Source organism: Pseudoliparis swirei, chromosome 24, assembly GCF_029220125.1.
Source record: "Pseudoliparis swirei isolate HS2019 ecotype Mariana Trench chromosome 24, NWPU_hadal_v1, whole genome shotgun sequence".
NCBI classification, from domain to species: Eukaryota; Metazoa; Chordata; class Actinopteri; order Perciformes; family Liparidae; genus Pseudoliparis; species Pseudoliparis swirei.
Window position 1 is genome coordinate 8,545,694 of NC_079411.1, and position 15,054 is coordinate 8,560,747.

Genomic DNA, 15,054 nt, shown 5'->3' on the forward strand with positions numbered 1-15,054 from the left:
GATTATTTACTTCAACCACTAGATGGAGGCCATTTTACAATGTGTCAGTCCATGTGCAGTCTAATAATCTCCAGCCATACAGAGGGGAGAACGAGCAACAAACAACATCAAACATCCAAACAGGAGAGAGGAGATGAGAGAGGAAGTCTGTGAGACTCTAAAGACAACGTAAGACCAGAGTGTCTGGCAGTTTGATTCAGTCACCAATTAGATCACTGATCATGGGAATGCTGAGGATATTAATGGCGTTTCTTCTTCACATGGCTGCCACTCTGGCGGTAAGAAACACTAACTCATACTCAGACTGTAATATAGTATTATAATACTGCCATATTCCTTGCACGGGTATTTGTGTGCAAATATTCTGATTAAGATTGCTGGCTTCATGTCAAAGAGGTGATTGGATTTTTGTTTTGGTTGTGACAGTAGTAAAAAATATAAATGACAAACAGCAACAATCTCTTTCTTCAAACCATAATAATAAAAATAATAATGCATTTTATTTGTAAAGCACTTTTCATTCGAAAAGAGTTTCAGAGTGTTTCAGAGCTACTAGATAGTTGTTAAACTATAATAGAAAACAAAATAGCTGTAAGTGATTTACCATCCACTAACCCCACAGTTTTTTATAGGGACTATTTGTTTCGTAAATTACTAGTTCCAAAGCAAAACTGCTCATGGTCGGGTGTAGATTATTCAAAGTAACAGGAACTTTGTTTCTAGAAAGATGTGCTGCTATTCATGTTTTTAATGTAGTTTTTTTTAACGTTAAAACAATAGCTGAAGACAAAGCAGACATGGTCGGCCAAAACTCTCAAGTGGTACTTTTTTATGTACGTTTGTTTCTGTGAGATTTATTACATTGATGCTGGTTTCATGTTTAAGGGGATCAATTCATGGCTGCTCTCGTTAGTTTTGCTGCTTTTGTGTCAACTGACCCATGTGATTACAGCTACAAATTTATTTAGCAGCTTTGTGACACTGGGTCCTAAAAACGTGCCTCCGTAACAATGCAAGAATACAGAATACAGAATACATCTTGAGGGTAGCTGTGACTACAATAAACCTTATAAAAACTAGCAGCCTTGTTGTTATTCTGACTTCCATGCCCTTTTCACCCATTTGGTCTGTGATTGTTTGAAAACTGCAAAGATTATAGATTATTTAATTTTTTTGTTATAACACAATTTATTTTTCCTGACCTTTTAGAGGGCTAATTTTCTTTGCCTAACAATTCTATTTTTTATCCAAGAAGCACGTTGTTGACTGGTTCTGACTAACCCTGGATCTGCCAGTTACTTAATTGGTCTTTCTTTCTCTCTCTAGGCTCCTGTGCCGTGTGAGGAGAAGGTGATCCGTTTGGAAGCGGAGATCCGGCGTCTGATGAAGGTGATCAATGACCAGCATCGCTACATCCAGGAGCTCCACAACAGCCAGGTCCAGCAGCTGGAGAACATACCCAACTCACACCTGGGCCCCGAGAACCTCTATAGAGGTAGGGAGAGATTTCCATGTGTGCATTTGAAATCTTCTTGTAGTGTGTTAATCTATCTGCTTAGCTGCATACACAGCAAGTTAATTACTAGCTACTTACCTACCAGCTATACCGTAAGTGTCAGGTGTCTCATAATGTGTACAATCTGTCCACATATGACATCCCTGTCTCAGGACCTCACATCCGATCAGGAAAAACTCCAAACAAATAAAAAATAAAAAAACGTACACTCCTTTAGCTCATTGTTTTAGTTTTCTGGTTTGCTAAATCTTGAACTGTAAATGTTAGCAGAAACAGCTTTGTAAGGCAATCATGCCAGGTCCTGGCGTGTAGTTTTTCGCCTCCAAAGGTCCAAAGAATATTCATAAATGAAAGCCCTGCTTTAAAGCCCTGATAACCAACTTTTATCGAGCAGCCAATCAGCAGATATCCTTTTGTTTAGTCAACACCTTCTCATGACCCTGCAGCTGCTTCACAGGAATAAAAAAACCTTCCAGCTAAAAATAATCTCTCAAACATGTCTAGCAAATATGTCTGTGTGTTTTTGTTTGCATCTATTGTATACAAAGCTATTCTTCATCTACCTTGTTTAAATATTTCATATTGTATATCTTTGTGCCTTCAGACTGCACTGAGGTGTTTGCGGACAGTAATGTGGCCAGTGGGCTGTATGTGATACGTCCAGACGGCTCTCCCACTGCACTGAGCGTCTACTGTGACATGAACAACGGAGGAGGATGGACTGTCTTCCAGAGGAGGAAAGACGGCAAAGAGAGCTTTGACCGGTGTGTGTGTGTGTGTGTGTGTGTGTTTGTGTGTTTGTGTCATTTTGGAATTTTGTCTCCATGTTTCGAGAGAATTTGACATCGTAAGTGAATGTAGAATCAGTATGTGGCCCCGGTATGTGCAGAGCCTGGGTGGAGTACAAGCATGGATTTGGAGACCTCTACTCACCCGATGGAGAATTCTGGCTGGGCAATAAACCTCTACACGATCTCACTTCACAAGGTATGTCTATCTGTATGTTTGTGTGTGTGTGTGTGTGTGTGTGTGTGTTTGTGAGTGTGTGTGTGTGTGTGTACATGATTTGTTTGCCATAATAGGTGCAACGCCTCTGAAACTCATGTTTTCTAGGAAACTATGACCTGCGGATTGACATGGAGGACTTTGAGGGAAATCAGCGCTATGCAGAGTACAAGAACTTCAAAGTGGATGATGAAAAGGTGAAATGGAGACACTGCAAAAAAGTTTGACAGTGTAAAAATGAACACCATCTAGACTCATAGGTAAGGATAAGGATAATAAGAGTGATCACAAGAAAAAGTTGACTCATTCCACAGGATTCAACATTTTGAACCTACAACGTTAGTTATCTCATTCTCCTTTGTAGAATAAAATTAGTTTTTTAAAATTCTGCAGCCTGGATTTGTTACATTTCTGTCTGTAATCAACTACATTATTTTTGTATCTGGTAAAAACAGCTTGTCCATCTGTCTCGCTTCTGATAAGCATTCTTTTTCAGTCTATAACCTTGCTCTCTATTCATTTCCCATAACAGTAGCAGTCTTATTTAGACTACTTACAACAGTAAGGACATCTGGCTCCAAAAAATACCGAAGCACTTTTCGTTGCAACAATGATTAATCCAAAACTCTTTTCTTTGACTCCCCTGTTTACTCGAAGGACCAGTACCAGTTACATATGGGAAACTACACTGGGAATGCAGGGGACGCCCTAGCTGACATCCACGGCCGCCCCTCTGCCGGGAAGAAGTGGACTGGTCCAGGTAGTGGGGTCAAGTTCAGCACTTTTGACCAGCTGAATGGTGTTGACGTGGAAAACGATGCCAAGTGTATTAGACACAGCAAGTCAGGGTGGTGGTTCAGCAGGTAATAGATGTATACTTCAAATCTCACTATAGCACAGCAGTTATGCTGTGAAGTACCACATGTGGAAACATTGATTATTTATATAAGTGAGCAAACATTTTAAATGACAACACACACACACAGTAATTACTGCTGGCCAAGTGTCTCATCAATTTATTTGTATTTTACGTCCTCATCACAGGTGCGATTCAGGCAACTTGAATGGTCACTACTACAAAGGGCCGTACCAAGCAATGGCTGATGATGGGGTGGTGTGGTACACATGGCACGGTTGGTGGTACTCCATCAAATCTGTGGTCATGATGGTACGAGCCGCTGACCTTGAGCATCCGCCACCGGTCAGTGCACCGTTGCCGGAACAACTTGACCCCAGCAAAGCGGCAAGCGAAGCCATTGACATTTCTCATGTTCAATAGGCTAAGAGCAAGTGTGTACTTACTAGAGCTGAAAATACACTTAATTTACATCCATTGTAAGGTGTGATATTGATGTTAACTGGGTGGAATCAGTTTTATCTCACTCACGTCCTGTACTCGCCTTTTTGACTTTTTCAATATTGAAAATTAAACAATGTTGCTTTGATCTAATCTCATATTTTATTTATTCTATGTCCAAAATAAATCTGAACATAGTGAATTGAGACAAAAAGGGAACATCTGAGGTTTTTCAGGACAGACACCAGACAGACAAAGTGATTCCGTAAAAGAGAGTCTGGGAGTTTTCTCTGTGGAAATGATCACTGGCGGGTTTTCATGTGACCCAAAAATAGGACAGATATTAACTAGTTCAGTCTTGCTTTGTTTCCGTTTGGGCACAAGGTCATTTAGAGGCTGTGTGTGTGTGTGTGTGTGTGTGTGTGTGTGTGTGTGTGTGTGTGTGTGTGTGTGTGTGTGTGTGTGTGTGTGTGTGTGTGTGTGTGTGTGTGTGTGTGTGTGTGTGTGTGTGTGTGTGTGTGTGTGTGTGTGTGTGTGTGTGTGTGTGTGTGTGTGTGGGGGGTTGTATGGCTTCGTAAATGTGAGATTGAAAGGAAACAGTAAAGGAGGAGAGGGGTGAACATCATCCCGGCAGCACACTTCTTCTACATTGTTGGCGCTGAGATAGTGTTTGTGTCTCCGAACTGGGCTGCTCAGATTAACATCCAAAGGTTCACATAGATTAAGGTAGATGTTCCTCAGATGAATATACATAATATAAGTTCCTGTTTGCCCAAGAAGAACACCAAGTTCATCCACTTCTTCCAGATGTCCAATGCAAATAATTTATTGAGCTTTGCTCTTTAAAAAGAATTGAAAAGGCAAACAAATCTGTGCTAATCCATCGAGAGGTATGCATCATTTTATGATTTGCCAAACCCAAACAACTTTCAGTCTTTTTCCACAAACCTACATATGCCACAAATCCAAGGTCTTTCTCATCCACCTCTTAAAAGAGAGGTATAAAAAAACAGGATGAGCAGGACTTAAACATATTGTAAAAACAGGTTAGGACCCTGAAGTGAGCCAGTTATTAATGCTTTCTTCAGAAAAAGAAGAAAGGTTTGTTGAAGAACCAGGCATCTGGTAGAGAGCAAGGCCAGTCCCACTCAGACATACTGTAAGTGCATCGGTGCCACTGCAATGGCGTATCACTTTCAAGAGAAGCGTCTTTTATGCAATTTATTCCAAATGTACAAGTGTATGGAGGACTCAAAATGACTTAAGTATAAATAAATAAATGCATGAATAAATATAGGAATAAATAAATAAATGCTTAAATAAATGTATAAATAAATGCTTAAATAAATGTATAAATGAATAAATAAATGTATAAATAAATAAATGCTTAAATAAATGTATAAATAAATAAATAAATACAGGAATGAATAAATATAAGTTATAAATCAACAGGACATCATTAAATAAATATATTTCTACATTTCTGTATTTCTTCATTTATTTATTTCTCTATTTATGTGTCCACACGTATTTCTTCATTTATTTATCTGTGACATTTACGTGTCCGTATAATCAAATGAGCTGGGGCGGTCCGAACCTCATTGTTGAACAGGATTGGTCAAATCAGGGAGCAAGACAGAAGTAATCGATCCCTAGCACTTGGACCTGAAGTGTAGACGAACAGCGTGTATTATGCATTCTTGTCTGTACATTCTAAATACTACTGTTGTTGAGTCACGGAATGTAATTTAAGGATGTTTTCAGTCGAGAAGTTAGTAGTTTAAGCATCAAATCTGTGGTCGGTTTATCGAGATTCAGCCTAATAAGGATATGCGACGGAGATTTGAGCTCCTGCTCGCGGGACCACTGAGCTCCGGGCGCTCAGCGCGCTGTGCGGCCGCCGAGAGAAGCCTGATCTCGGCAGGACTTTTTGAAATGCTCCGCTGGCTCTGACGCCTCCGTAGCGGCTAAACATGAGATATAATTAGGTTTTGGAGGATCTAAAGAGCACAACGAGTTTATTATTTATTAAAAGATAACGTTACGTCAATTTGACTGAGATTCATAACTTCATATTGTAGCGACCCTGGGTCAGGATGGAAAGCTACGAGACGTTTTATAGTTATTACCGTTTATTCGGGAACAAGTACCAGGCTACTGTGGGCGGAGTATACGCCAAACGACAGTGAACACCGCAACACATTCTACTCCACTGTAAAGTATTTTACAGTGAATACAGGGCTCTCAAGTTTTGAAGACAGGAAAGCGTGACATTTCCATCAGCACCCGATGCTCACCTGTGCGCGCATCGCAGCTGAGCGTTGCGCGCGCCGGCATCGAGCCGGCATCGAGCCGAAAAGAATTGTTGACGGGGGGAGGCGGGGTGCTAGTGACTTTTTATTTGCCCTGTCCCGATGCGCGCATACCGGCGTCGGAGCTCTGCAGCGACCGCGATCGACCAATCGATCACGATCGGCGTATTGAGCACCCCTGCATTCAAACATTAAATAGCCGAGAGGTTTTTTCAGCGTGAGAAATACGATGTGTGGCGGGAGTGCGTGAGTTAAGACCGAAATGCGTGAGTCTCACGCTCAATGCGTGAGACTTGAGAGCCCTGTGAATAATTGGAGTAAATTCATGAACAAGCAGTAGGGGCGAGATCCCCCTAGCGACGCTGGCACTCAGTGGCACCTCAGTGGCAACTCACTGGCACCTCACTGGCACCTCACTGGCACCTCACTGGCACCTCACTGGCACCTCAGTGGCAAGTCTGTGGCAAGTGCCACAGACTTGCATAGATAATGTATTTGTATTTTTTTAGACTTACTTAAAATATGCAATACGATATTGCTGTACAATACTGCTGTACTATATTGAATATTGTTTTGCTACTACTACGTTTCACTTCGTAATATATAACACTTATATACCATGATATGTATAATGTGGTCCGCCTTTCTTTAATAATAAAAAATATATAATTTTTTTTTTTACCATGTCATACTGTTATACCTCCATGAAATTCTCCTTTGAGGAGATGCCACTGTTAGTCTAAAGTTTAAGCACTGGCACTCAGTGACACTTGCCGGCACTTGCCATCAGTTGCCAGCAGTTGCCAGCAGTTGCCAGCAGATGCCACTACTAGTCAAAAAGTGCCACTACTAGTTAAAAAGTGCCACTACTAGTTAAAAAGTGCCACTACTAGTCAAAAAGTGCCAGCAGACGGAGGGTCGGCCAGGCGCGTCTGCGGCATGTCTGCGCAGTGACGAGTCTGCGACGATTTAGTGACAAGCTCCACTGAAGTGCCCGGACAGCGGAAGAAATTACTTTCATGATCACAAAATGGAGGAGCTGCGGTTTAGCTAGATAGATACACAGATGGATATATATATATATATATGTATATATATATATATATATATATATAGAGATAATTTGTGTCTTTTTGTAGACTTACTTACAATATGCAATAAGATAGTTCTGTACATTACTGCTATACTATATTTAATATTGGTTTGCTTCTATATATTTGTAAGGTGCTGTGATGCTTGAGTTAGGTTTATAAATGCAATTAATGTGATGGTTATTAATTGAATACTAGGCCAACATTAAATTACAGAACATTACTGCTATACTATATTTAATATTGGTTTGCTTCTATATATTTGTAAGGTGCTGTGATGCTTGAGTTAGGTTTATAAATGCAATTAATGTGATGGTTATTAATTAAATACTAGGCCAACATTAAATTACACATCAAAGCACATATATTTGCTGAATCAATAAAGCTACAGTTGTCATGGGTGTGAACAGAATATGAAAAGAACGAGACGCAGAGAAAGTCCGAATACAGTATTCACGGAACGTATTAGTAAATATGAAACACATTTAATAAAACAAAACACAACATGTAAAACAATAAACTCTCATTACGCAACTAATCACAGTGCTTGAATGACCCATCCACCTTGTAACCCTTGTCCATGAATTCCTCAGAAAACCTATTATAATCACTTTGATATTCAAAGTTGAAATCCAAGAGTCTTTCAGCTCCGTCGTCTTCTTCTTCTCCCGCATGTGCTTTTCCGATGGCCAGCTGTTCTGATCGGCCCATTAGCGTCAGTGCGGGTAATGTCACCTTCCCCTTCAAAGGCCATGTCTGGCACCACTTGGCTGCCAACAGAGCATGCTCAATTTTTTTGAATTTTCCAGAATTCTGCATGAGAAGAATATGAACATTACAAAAACACACACCATTTATTTCAAGTACATTTCGTTTTTAAGTCACTTTGACGATACAATATGAAACAATAGCTAAATGTAATTAATTAAGAAAGAAAAGCGATACATTTGAATTCTAAATCAGCACAGTAATACTGTAGGAGCTATTTATTTTGTGTTAGTATTTAGTTATTCTATTTGTAAGTATTCTTGTTTAATTATTCTAGATGTTTGCCTATTCAGAATATACATATATTTGTTAAATTAAGCCATTTGTCGTTGTTGTCTATGTATACTTAGTCTTTGGTTTGTTCCTTTGTTTATGAATTGGGTAATGCTACTGATTTATCGAACAAATGGCCACTACAAATACTATTTCAAAATGTCTATAGTGATCTGCACTTAATGCTTGTGTACTGTGGCTGGAGTTCCTTGAGCACCATGTATGTTGTTTCAAAACCACAAATGGATGGATGGAGTAGGTGGTAGAAGCAGGATTTCACTGCAGTTTAAATAATATGGTGGTACTCCAATTTGGAGTCCACCAGCAAAGTATGTACAATGTTCCTAGAGTTCTTATATAAAGGAGGGAGACTTTATCCTTTTGTTTAACTGTGTAATTATTTGTTCAGACATGATATATCAGACTTTTAACAATTACCTGTTGGTCTGTCGGCTCAGGTGCAGGGCTGTCGTTTTCCTTTTCTCTTCCACTTGGAATTAACAGAGAGTAAATTGTGACATTACTTTCACGATTGACTTTTCTTAAAATGTCACACTTTACAGAGAGTGCTGGATTATTATGGCAAGCTGATTATAGGCATACAGTTAGCTGTAGAAACACAATTCTTCAAATACATATGAGAAATTGCATTTCCCTTCATCACTAAACCTGTTAGTGTTCATAAAAATGCATGAAATCTACATTTAACACACAAAAGCAAAGGAATTACTTAGATCTCATAAAGAAAAAGGTATTACCTGTGCATCTTCCTGTTTTAAGAGGAGGCTTTCTGCCTCGTGTCTCCAAAGACCCAGTGTTTTTCTCAGCCACTGAATTGTTACCTTAAAAGCAACATAAATTCACATTTTGTGACCACATTTAAGTTCTGTGTATACAAAGTTGTGAAATCAAATTAATCCAAGATGTAACAATTTCACCAAACCTTTACTAATGCGCCATTTGGGCATACAACTATCAGCAGGGCCACCAGAAAGCTTGTTCAAATGAATACTCCTGACTTATTCAACAAAGTATGGTCATGAAATCTATTTTTGTGCTGTATGTTCATTTATTACACCATTATCGAGAGCAAATATATGAATAGAATCATGCAGTTTATGCTTATGGTTTATGCTTGTGTGTTTTTAGAAAAAATAGCACACATTCACTGGATAACAGTAAAGCATGGGTATATGTAAAAAAACAACCAAAGTGACAGTGTATTTCACACCAAATACCATTTATTATTATGAATGTGAGGGTTTTCTCTCACAATTGATGTGTAGTGTGTATATCATATTTATTTTAATAAATACTATGAATCCTACCTCTGGCAGAATTACATCTTCCAGGTACATCTGCTGTTCTAGCTCTTTGCCCGTTACAGGCAGGATGTTCTTCAGCCTGTTGATCATCTCTGAAGTCTAAAACATTTTACAAATGATAGTTATTACATATGAACTCCAAAGTACAGACTTTTTTCAGAAGCTTTGATGAAAATGTCATGCTTCTGTTTTTTGACAAACATTATTAGAAATACAGGTCATACTTTCCTAACGATTAGAGACAAAGAGAAACATGTCTTGCAAGTTACGATGAAACATGGCAATGTTTTGAGCATACCTTCAAGTCATCCAACAATGTGTTGTTGGATGAGTACATCATTTGCAATGCCGGATAAAACTCCTTGTTTTTATGGAGATAGTGTCTGTTGGAAAGAAGCGTGCCATCTCTGATCTTTTGCTCCAGATCCTGCAAAGAGCATAACAATTCTGATGTCATGTATTTCTTTTACCATCTCATGTGAACAAGTTCAAGTATTGATAGCCCAAAATGAATGGGAGTACAAGTACAAGGCACATTTATAAAAGCTGTTTAACACAGTATAGTAATTTAAACTCTAAATCAGAATAATTTACTGAAAGGTTTGGATTGTGGGTGTCAACTGCATTTGAGAAGTTTGACAACCATCCATGTAGCCAACAGACTGCATTCCCAAATACTTTGTCAACATAACAATTATTGCATAATTTTACAAATGTAGGAAGGAGTTATTAAAGACATTTATAAAACTTGTTGTAGTTTTTTTGTTACCTTTATTTCTTGGTCAGTTAACATGCTGTCCACCGCAGTTGCTTCCAGGCTGACCTTGCTGGTGACAAAAAGAAAAAGCCATTTCTAAGCAACCAGTCTGCTACACTGATCTTTGAGGTTGTGTTTACGGTGTATGAATGTAAAATGATTGTAAGTCGCTTTGGATAAAAGCATCAGCTAAATGTAATGTAAAAAAGGATACTGATGGAAGGAAATGCCAAACTCATGCAAAAGTTGTTTCAAGGTGAGATCATTAAATAGCACTTACACATTTGGTTGGACAACTTTAGTGCAGCCACAATTGAAGCCTTGTTTCGTACAGTTTTCACCAATTCCAGCACAATGGAAATGAATCCATTTACTGCAATTTTCACACTGTAGCCATTTATAGCCCTCCACGTCTTGGTGGAGAAACCTAAGTTGAACAGAAAATCAAAAACCTTAACAAAATAGTTAAATGTGATATGCCGACTGAAAATGTTATATATATTTGAAAAGCATTTTTTTTAATTTATTTAAAACCTGCAGATACAATATGTAGTATCTGGAATAAGTTATTGTTTGAGGCTGCAGATGCAACAAACTGAAACTTCTTCCCTGTGTAAAGCGTATAGGAGAACTTCTTCGGTGGTTTGCTGAATTAAAAACATAGCGGCCAGGTCTTTGAAGAGAATCTGCTCTGTGTGTGGATATAAATGTCTCATTCCAAGGTAACGAAGACACAATATTTTCAATGATTAGGTGATAAAACACTTCATAAAAAATAGTTAAATATATTCAATTTCTTCCAATATCTCCTAAATATGTACGTATTTTTTCAAATGAAATGCAAACTTGTGACATACATTCTTGTCCCCACCACACGTTGAAAAGTGCAGGCTCCAATGCACCATGCAATGCAATGGCAGTTGGAGTCACATTTGTTCCCTTCAGCTATCTGCAGCTTCTTCTCTTGCCTTTCCATTTCATCTGACACATCCTTGGTGAGAGGGAAGGACTTTTTCGGAACATAAAAAGGAGAAGTGGACAGGTTAAAGTCCGTACGACGCATTACAAATATATATATTAAATCTAGAAAAAAACGGCATTCAACGTCATCAACATTACTTACTGTCTCTGGGACATCTTTTATCATTTTAGCTCCATGATATGTCCTCAGAGTCCGACATTGAGTCATTGTCAGTGTCTCTTCTTGGACATTTATCTTGGTCACCTCATTCTCAGCAGCCTATATGTCAAAGAGATGATAAGAGTGTTAATTGTACAAAATCTGCTGAGTTATTTAAATTTATATTTTAATAATGGGCATAGGCCTATTGTAATATGTTACCTGTGCACACTGTACACAATAGTTTTACTTTCTTGACTTTCTTTTATTAAGTCTGTTAATATTCCTGAATTTCAGCCATAGAAAACAAGTACTGGACATAAGTCTTAAATAGACATTAATAATAATTAATTAGACATAATAAGAAAATAAGTAATATGAAGAAGGGGTTGGTTTAGAAAAATTAAATAATAGGCTGGTCACATTTAAAATGATGTGATTGTCAAATTCAAAATAGTGTGGCTTATAGGGCTATAGACAATTGTTTGAAGCTGCATTCAAAACCAGCTTAAAAACAAACTATTTGTCGACATAGTGACTTGGATTTACTCACTGAGCAGACAAAAATCCCACAATTCACCGAGTCCTTTTGAAGCCACTGGACAGGGTATCGCACCCTCCAATCCTGCAGCCCACCCTTCTTCCGAAAGACATTTCTGGGAGTGGCAAAAAATACAATTACATGTCAAAGAGATGAAAAGGCGTTATTGTGTCATATTTGTTTTGTTGTAGTTGACGTAGATTTACTTCAGAAGATCCATATCATCCTCGCATATCCCGGTCCAGGTCTTCAGGGAGTCATAGATTCGGATTTCTTTTTTGGAGAAATCCAGAACCTTTTAAACAATAATGTCAAGATGTAATTCAACATATTTGTGGTTTATTATGTGTTGTGCTGGATAACATGATGACATAAAAAACACTTTTTTTTACGATATCAATGATGCAACCATCTCTTTACTCTATAACCATTCTCTTCAATGTTAATGGTATGTTTCTAAACCGTCAATACAATGTAATAGCTGATGCATACCCATAGAATGAAGTGGTTGCCAGTTTCGTTGGTGATATGACCCACAATCCTCGGCAGAAATATGATTTCGGCATCCTGTTGTTGAATAGATAATTATAATATGAATCCATCAATGACAACGTCTCCTGAAACATTTCATTTTTAAAGGGTATTAGTGATTGTCTTTCTTCGTATTCGTTCACATTTCTGTAAAAAACTTACCGGGAGATAATTAACAAGCTTGTCATTGACATTTTTGTTCATGATCCAGTCTCTGTGCCACAATATGAAGTCAAAATGACCAAGTGCTGCACTCTGTAAACAACATACATCATAAACAACATACAACAACATACAGCCATAAAATATTCCAGTGACCATGTGACATCACTCACCTTAGAGTTGTCCATGGCAAGCTGAGCCACACGATAGTTGACAGCCTAAAGGAAAACATTTAATCCTAATCATATGCAAAGCTGCGCATGTATATATATATACAGAATTTACCGAAATCTTTTGAAAAACTTCATATTAATGTAATCATTGGAATTTGAAACTACGAACAATATACATATAACTTACATCATCAGTGAGCCATGGCATAACCCATGCCGATTCGCCCAGCAGTTTCACAGGACAGACACTGCAGATGTCCCGTATGGAGATAGGAAACCGCCGATGGAGCTTGGCTAGAACATGTCTTGCATCCCGTGCCCCTGTCAGGAGTGTCCTTAACTTATCCTGAGTGATATACACATGTGAAAAGTAAAGTAAAATAATTGTATAACTGTAATTTTCGGAAGCTCCAAATCATGTAGTATCCACAGTTATTTACGATCATACAAAAGAAGCCATATATTGAAAAGATAGAGATAATTAAAAGTATTGACACATTTAATGTCGGTGAAATGATTGTTTCCATTGTGAATCTCACCTTTTCAATATCCTCAATGATGTACTTCTTGGCTGAGAATACCGTGGTTTTGTCCATGGCAGACTCTGGTACCAAATGTGGTGGTTCAGTGTCTGTTTGCTGAATTAAAAAAGTGTAAATTGTTTAATAACAAATTATTGTTTTTTAAATCACAGCATGAACTTGCAAATGTTGACATATAGTCAAACTTCAGCTATTTTTCAACTATAACAGGACAACATGTGTATAAATTGAACGTTGCAGCATGAACAATTGGAGACGTTGGTCAGAAAATCTGAAGATGTTACCATAATTTACAGAAATATATACAAGAAGAATTCAACAGAAAATGTGTTTGCATTTGTTAAGGATGGCCAATTAATTATAAATATGATGAAAGACATTCACGTTTACAGCCAGCCACAAACCAACATTTCTTATTGTATATATTTTGAACAGTAAACACACAACACATTATGCTGTACAATAGCAGGCACTTTGTGGCAATGTAAACAAAGGCTAGTTTCTCCAAAAACATGTTTGTATCTAAAACCCAAACCAATGAAGTCTATAACAAACGGTTGTCGACAAAATGTAAATTATTTTAAGACTTAGTTGGATGCTCTTACCTGTTGATTCCAACACCAGCCTGCCATACTGACCTACTGCCAGCGGTGTGCTGCAGAGCTTCATCATATTCTGCAGGAATTTACTGTTTATTTTCTCATTGTGTAATTCAATGAGAATTCGTATTGTCTGTTTGAATTGTGCCTCCTTCATCTGGCAGCAGGAATATCGAAATGCTGCGAGCTCTCGATTAAATTGTTCTGCCACTGAGGAATTGATCTCTGAGCGTAAGGAGGGGCAGATGTTCAAGCTCCTCAGTTTTTCCGCCGGTTTGCGTTGGTTTTTCTGATGAAACCTGTCGTAGAGTGCATACCTGTCATTTGTTTTGGTTATTGGGTGCAATGCAGTGAACCGATCTGTTGCTTGTCCAGGTGGCTGTGGTGCCCCTGGAGACCTGAGATAAGTAATCCACTCAAGGTTCACTTCAAGTGTTTTTTCCTTGGCTTCATCGATGTTGGTCTTTGAGGGTGTACAGAGCCGGCCATCATGGGGCTGAAAGAATTTTTGTTGTGTCCTATTGTTCATGTGACGAGAGACTTGACCTGCCACATCTGAGATGTATATTGTCGGAAAACTGCTGAAGCTGAGAAGTCCATCGACGTGATCTCTGGCTGATTCTGTCCAAAACAGAAAGTTCACATAGTACACCACGCCATGTGTACATGCGAAGTGCAACACACCACCTGGAAAAGGAAGCACGATTTAAATAACAATTTTACTCACATGGTTTTAAAAAACATGTTCCCTCTTCTATTTCTCACCTCCTGTTTTTTGCATTTTAACAAAGAGCTTTGGGTAAATCTCTTTAAAATTGAGCAGCTCCTCCAGTCGGTTGATGAGGTCAGTTATGGAACCCTCAGTCGTGACACCAAGTGCTGCACAGGCATCTTGCAGGTCTTTCTTTTGTGGCTGAAATAATCAATGCAGCTTTCAGTATACATTCTAATAAAAAATATGCACAACTTCAATAATCATACACTTTTAACTTTATACACACCTTTTTCGACTCGAGAAGTGCAAGTAAGACATCTTCATCCA

At 38.3% G+C, this 15,054-nt stretch overlaps 1 protein-coding gene and 1 long non-coding RNA gene across 2 annotated transcripts; one reads left to right on the forward strand and one right to left on the reverse strand.

Annotated features, from left to right (window-relative positions):
• The first annotated feature begins 15 nt into the window (after nucleotides 1-15).
• Nucleotides 16-4,295, forward strand: LOC130190424 (fibrinogen-like protein 1). The gene is made up of 7 exons (XM_056409833.1): nucleotides 16-278; nucleotides 1,327-1,495; nucleotides 2,121-2,280; nucleotides 2,406-2,503; nucleotides 2,630-2,718; nucleotides 3,179-3,384; nucleotides 3,566-4,295. Exons 1-7 carry the CDS (start codon nucleotides 222-224, stop codon nucleotides 3,798-3,800), a joined length of 1,014 nt encoding a protein of 337 aa, XP_056265808.1. The 5' UTR covers nucleotides 16-221; the 3' UTR covers nucleotides 3,801-4,295.
• Nucleotides 4,296-7,684: 3,389 nt separating this feature from the next.
• LOC130190426 (uncharacterized) lies at nucleotides 7,685-9,019 on the reverse strand. The gene is made up of 2 exons (XR_008830958.1): nucleotides 8,701-9,019; nucleotides 7,685-8,034 (listed from the first exon to the last, which is right to left on the reverse strand). It is a non-coding gene; the product is annotated as an uncharacterized LOC130190426 (long non-coding RNA).
• Between the last annotated feature and the right edge of the window lie 6,035 nt (nucleotides 9,020-15,054).

Excerpts from the sequence above, each read along its gene's own strand:
- LOC130190424 (XM_056409833.1), top strand. The coding sequence starts at position 222 with ATGGGAATGCTGAGGATATTAATGGCGTTTCTTCTTCACATGGCTGCC. Across the intron at positions 1,496-2,120 it reads CCCCGAGAACCTCTATAGAG|ACTGCACTGAGGTGTTTGCG; the intron begins GTAGGGAGAGAT and ends TTGTGCCTTCAG. Across the intron at positions 3,385-3,565 it reads TCAGGGTGGTGGTTCAGCAG|GTGCGATTCAGGCAACTTGA; the intron begins GTAATAGATGTA and ends TCCTCATCACAG.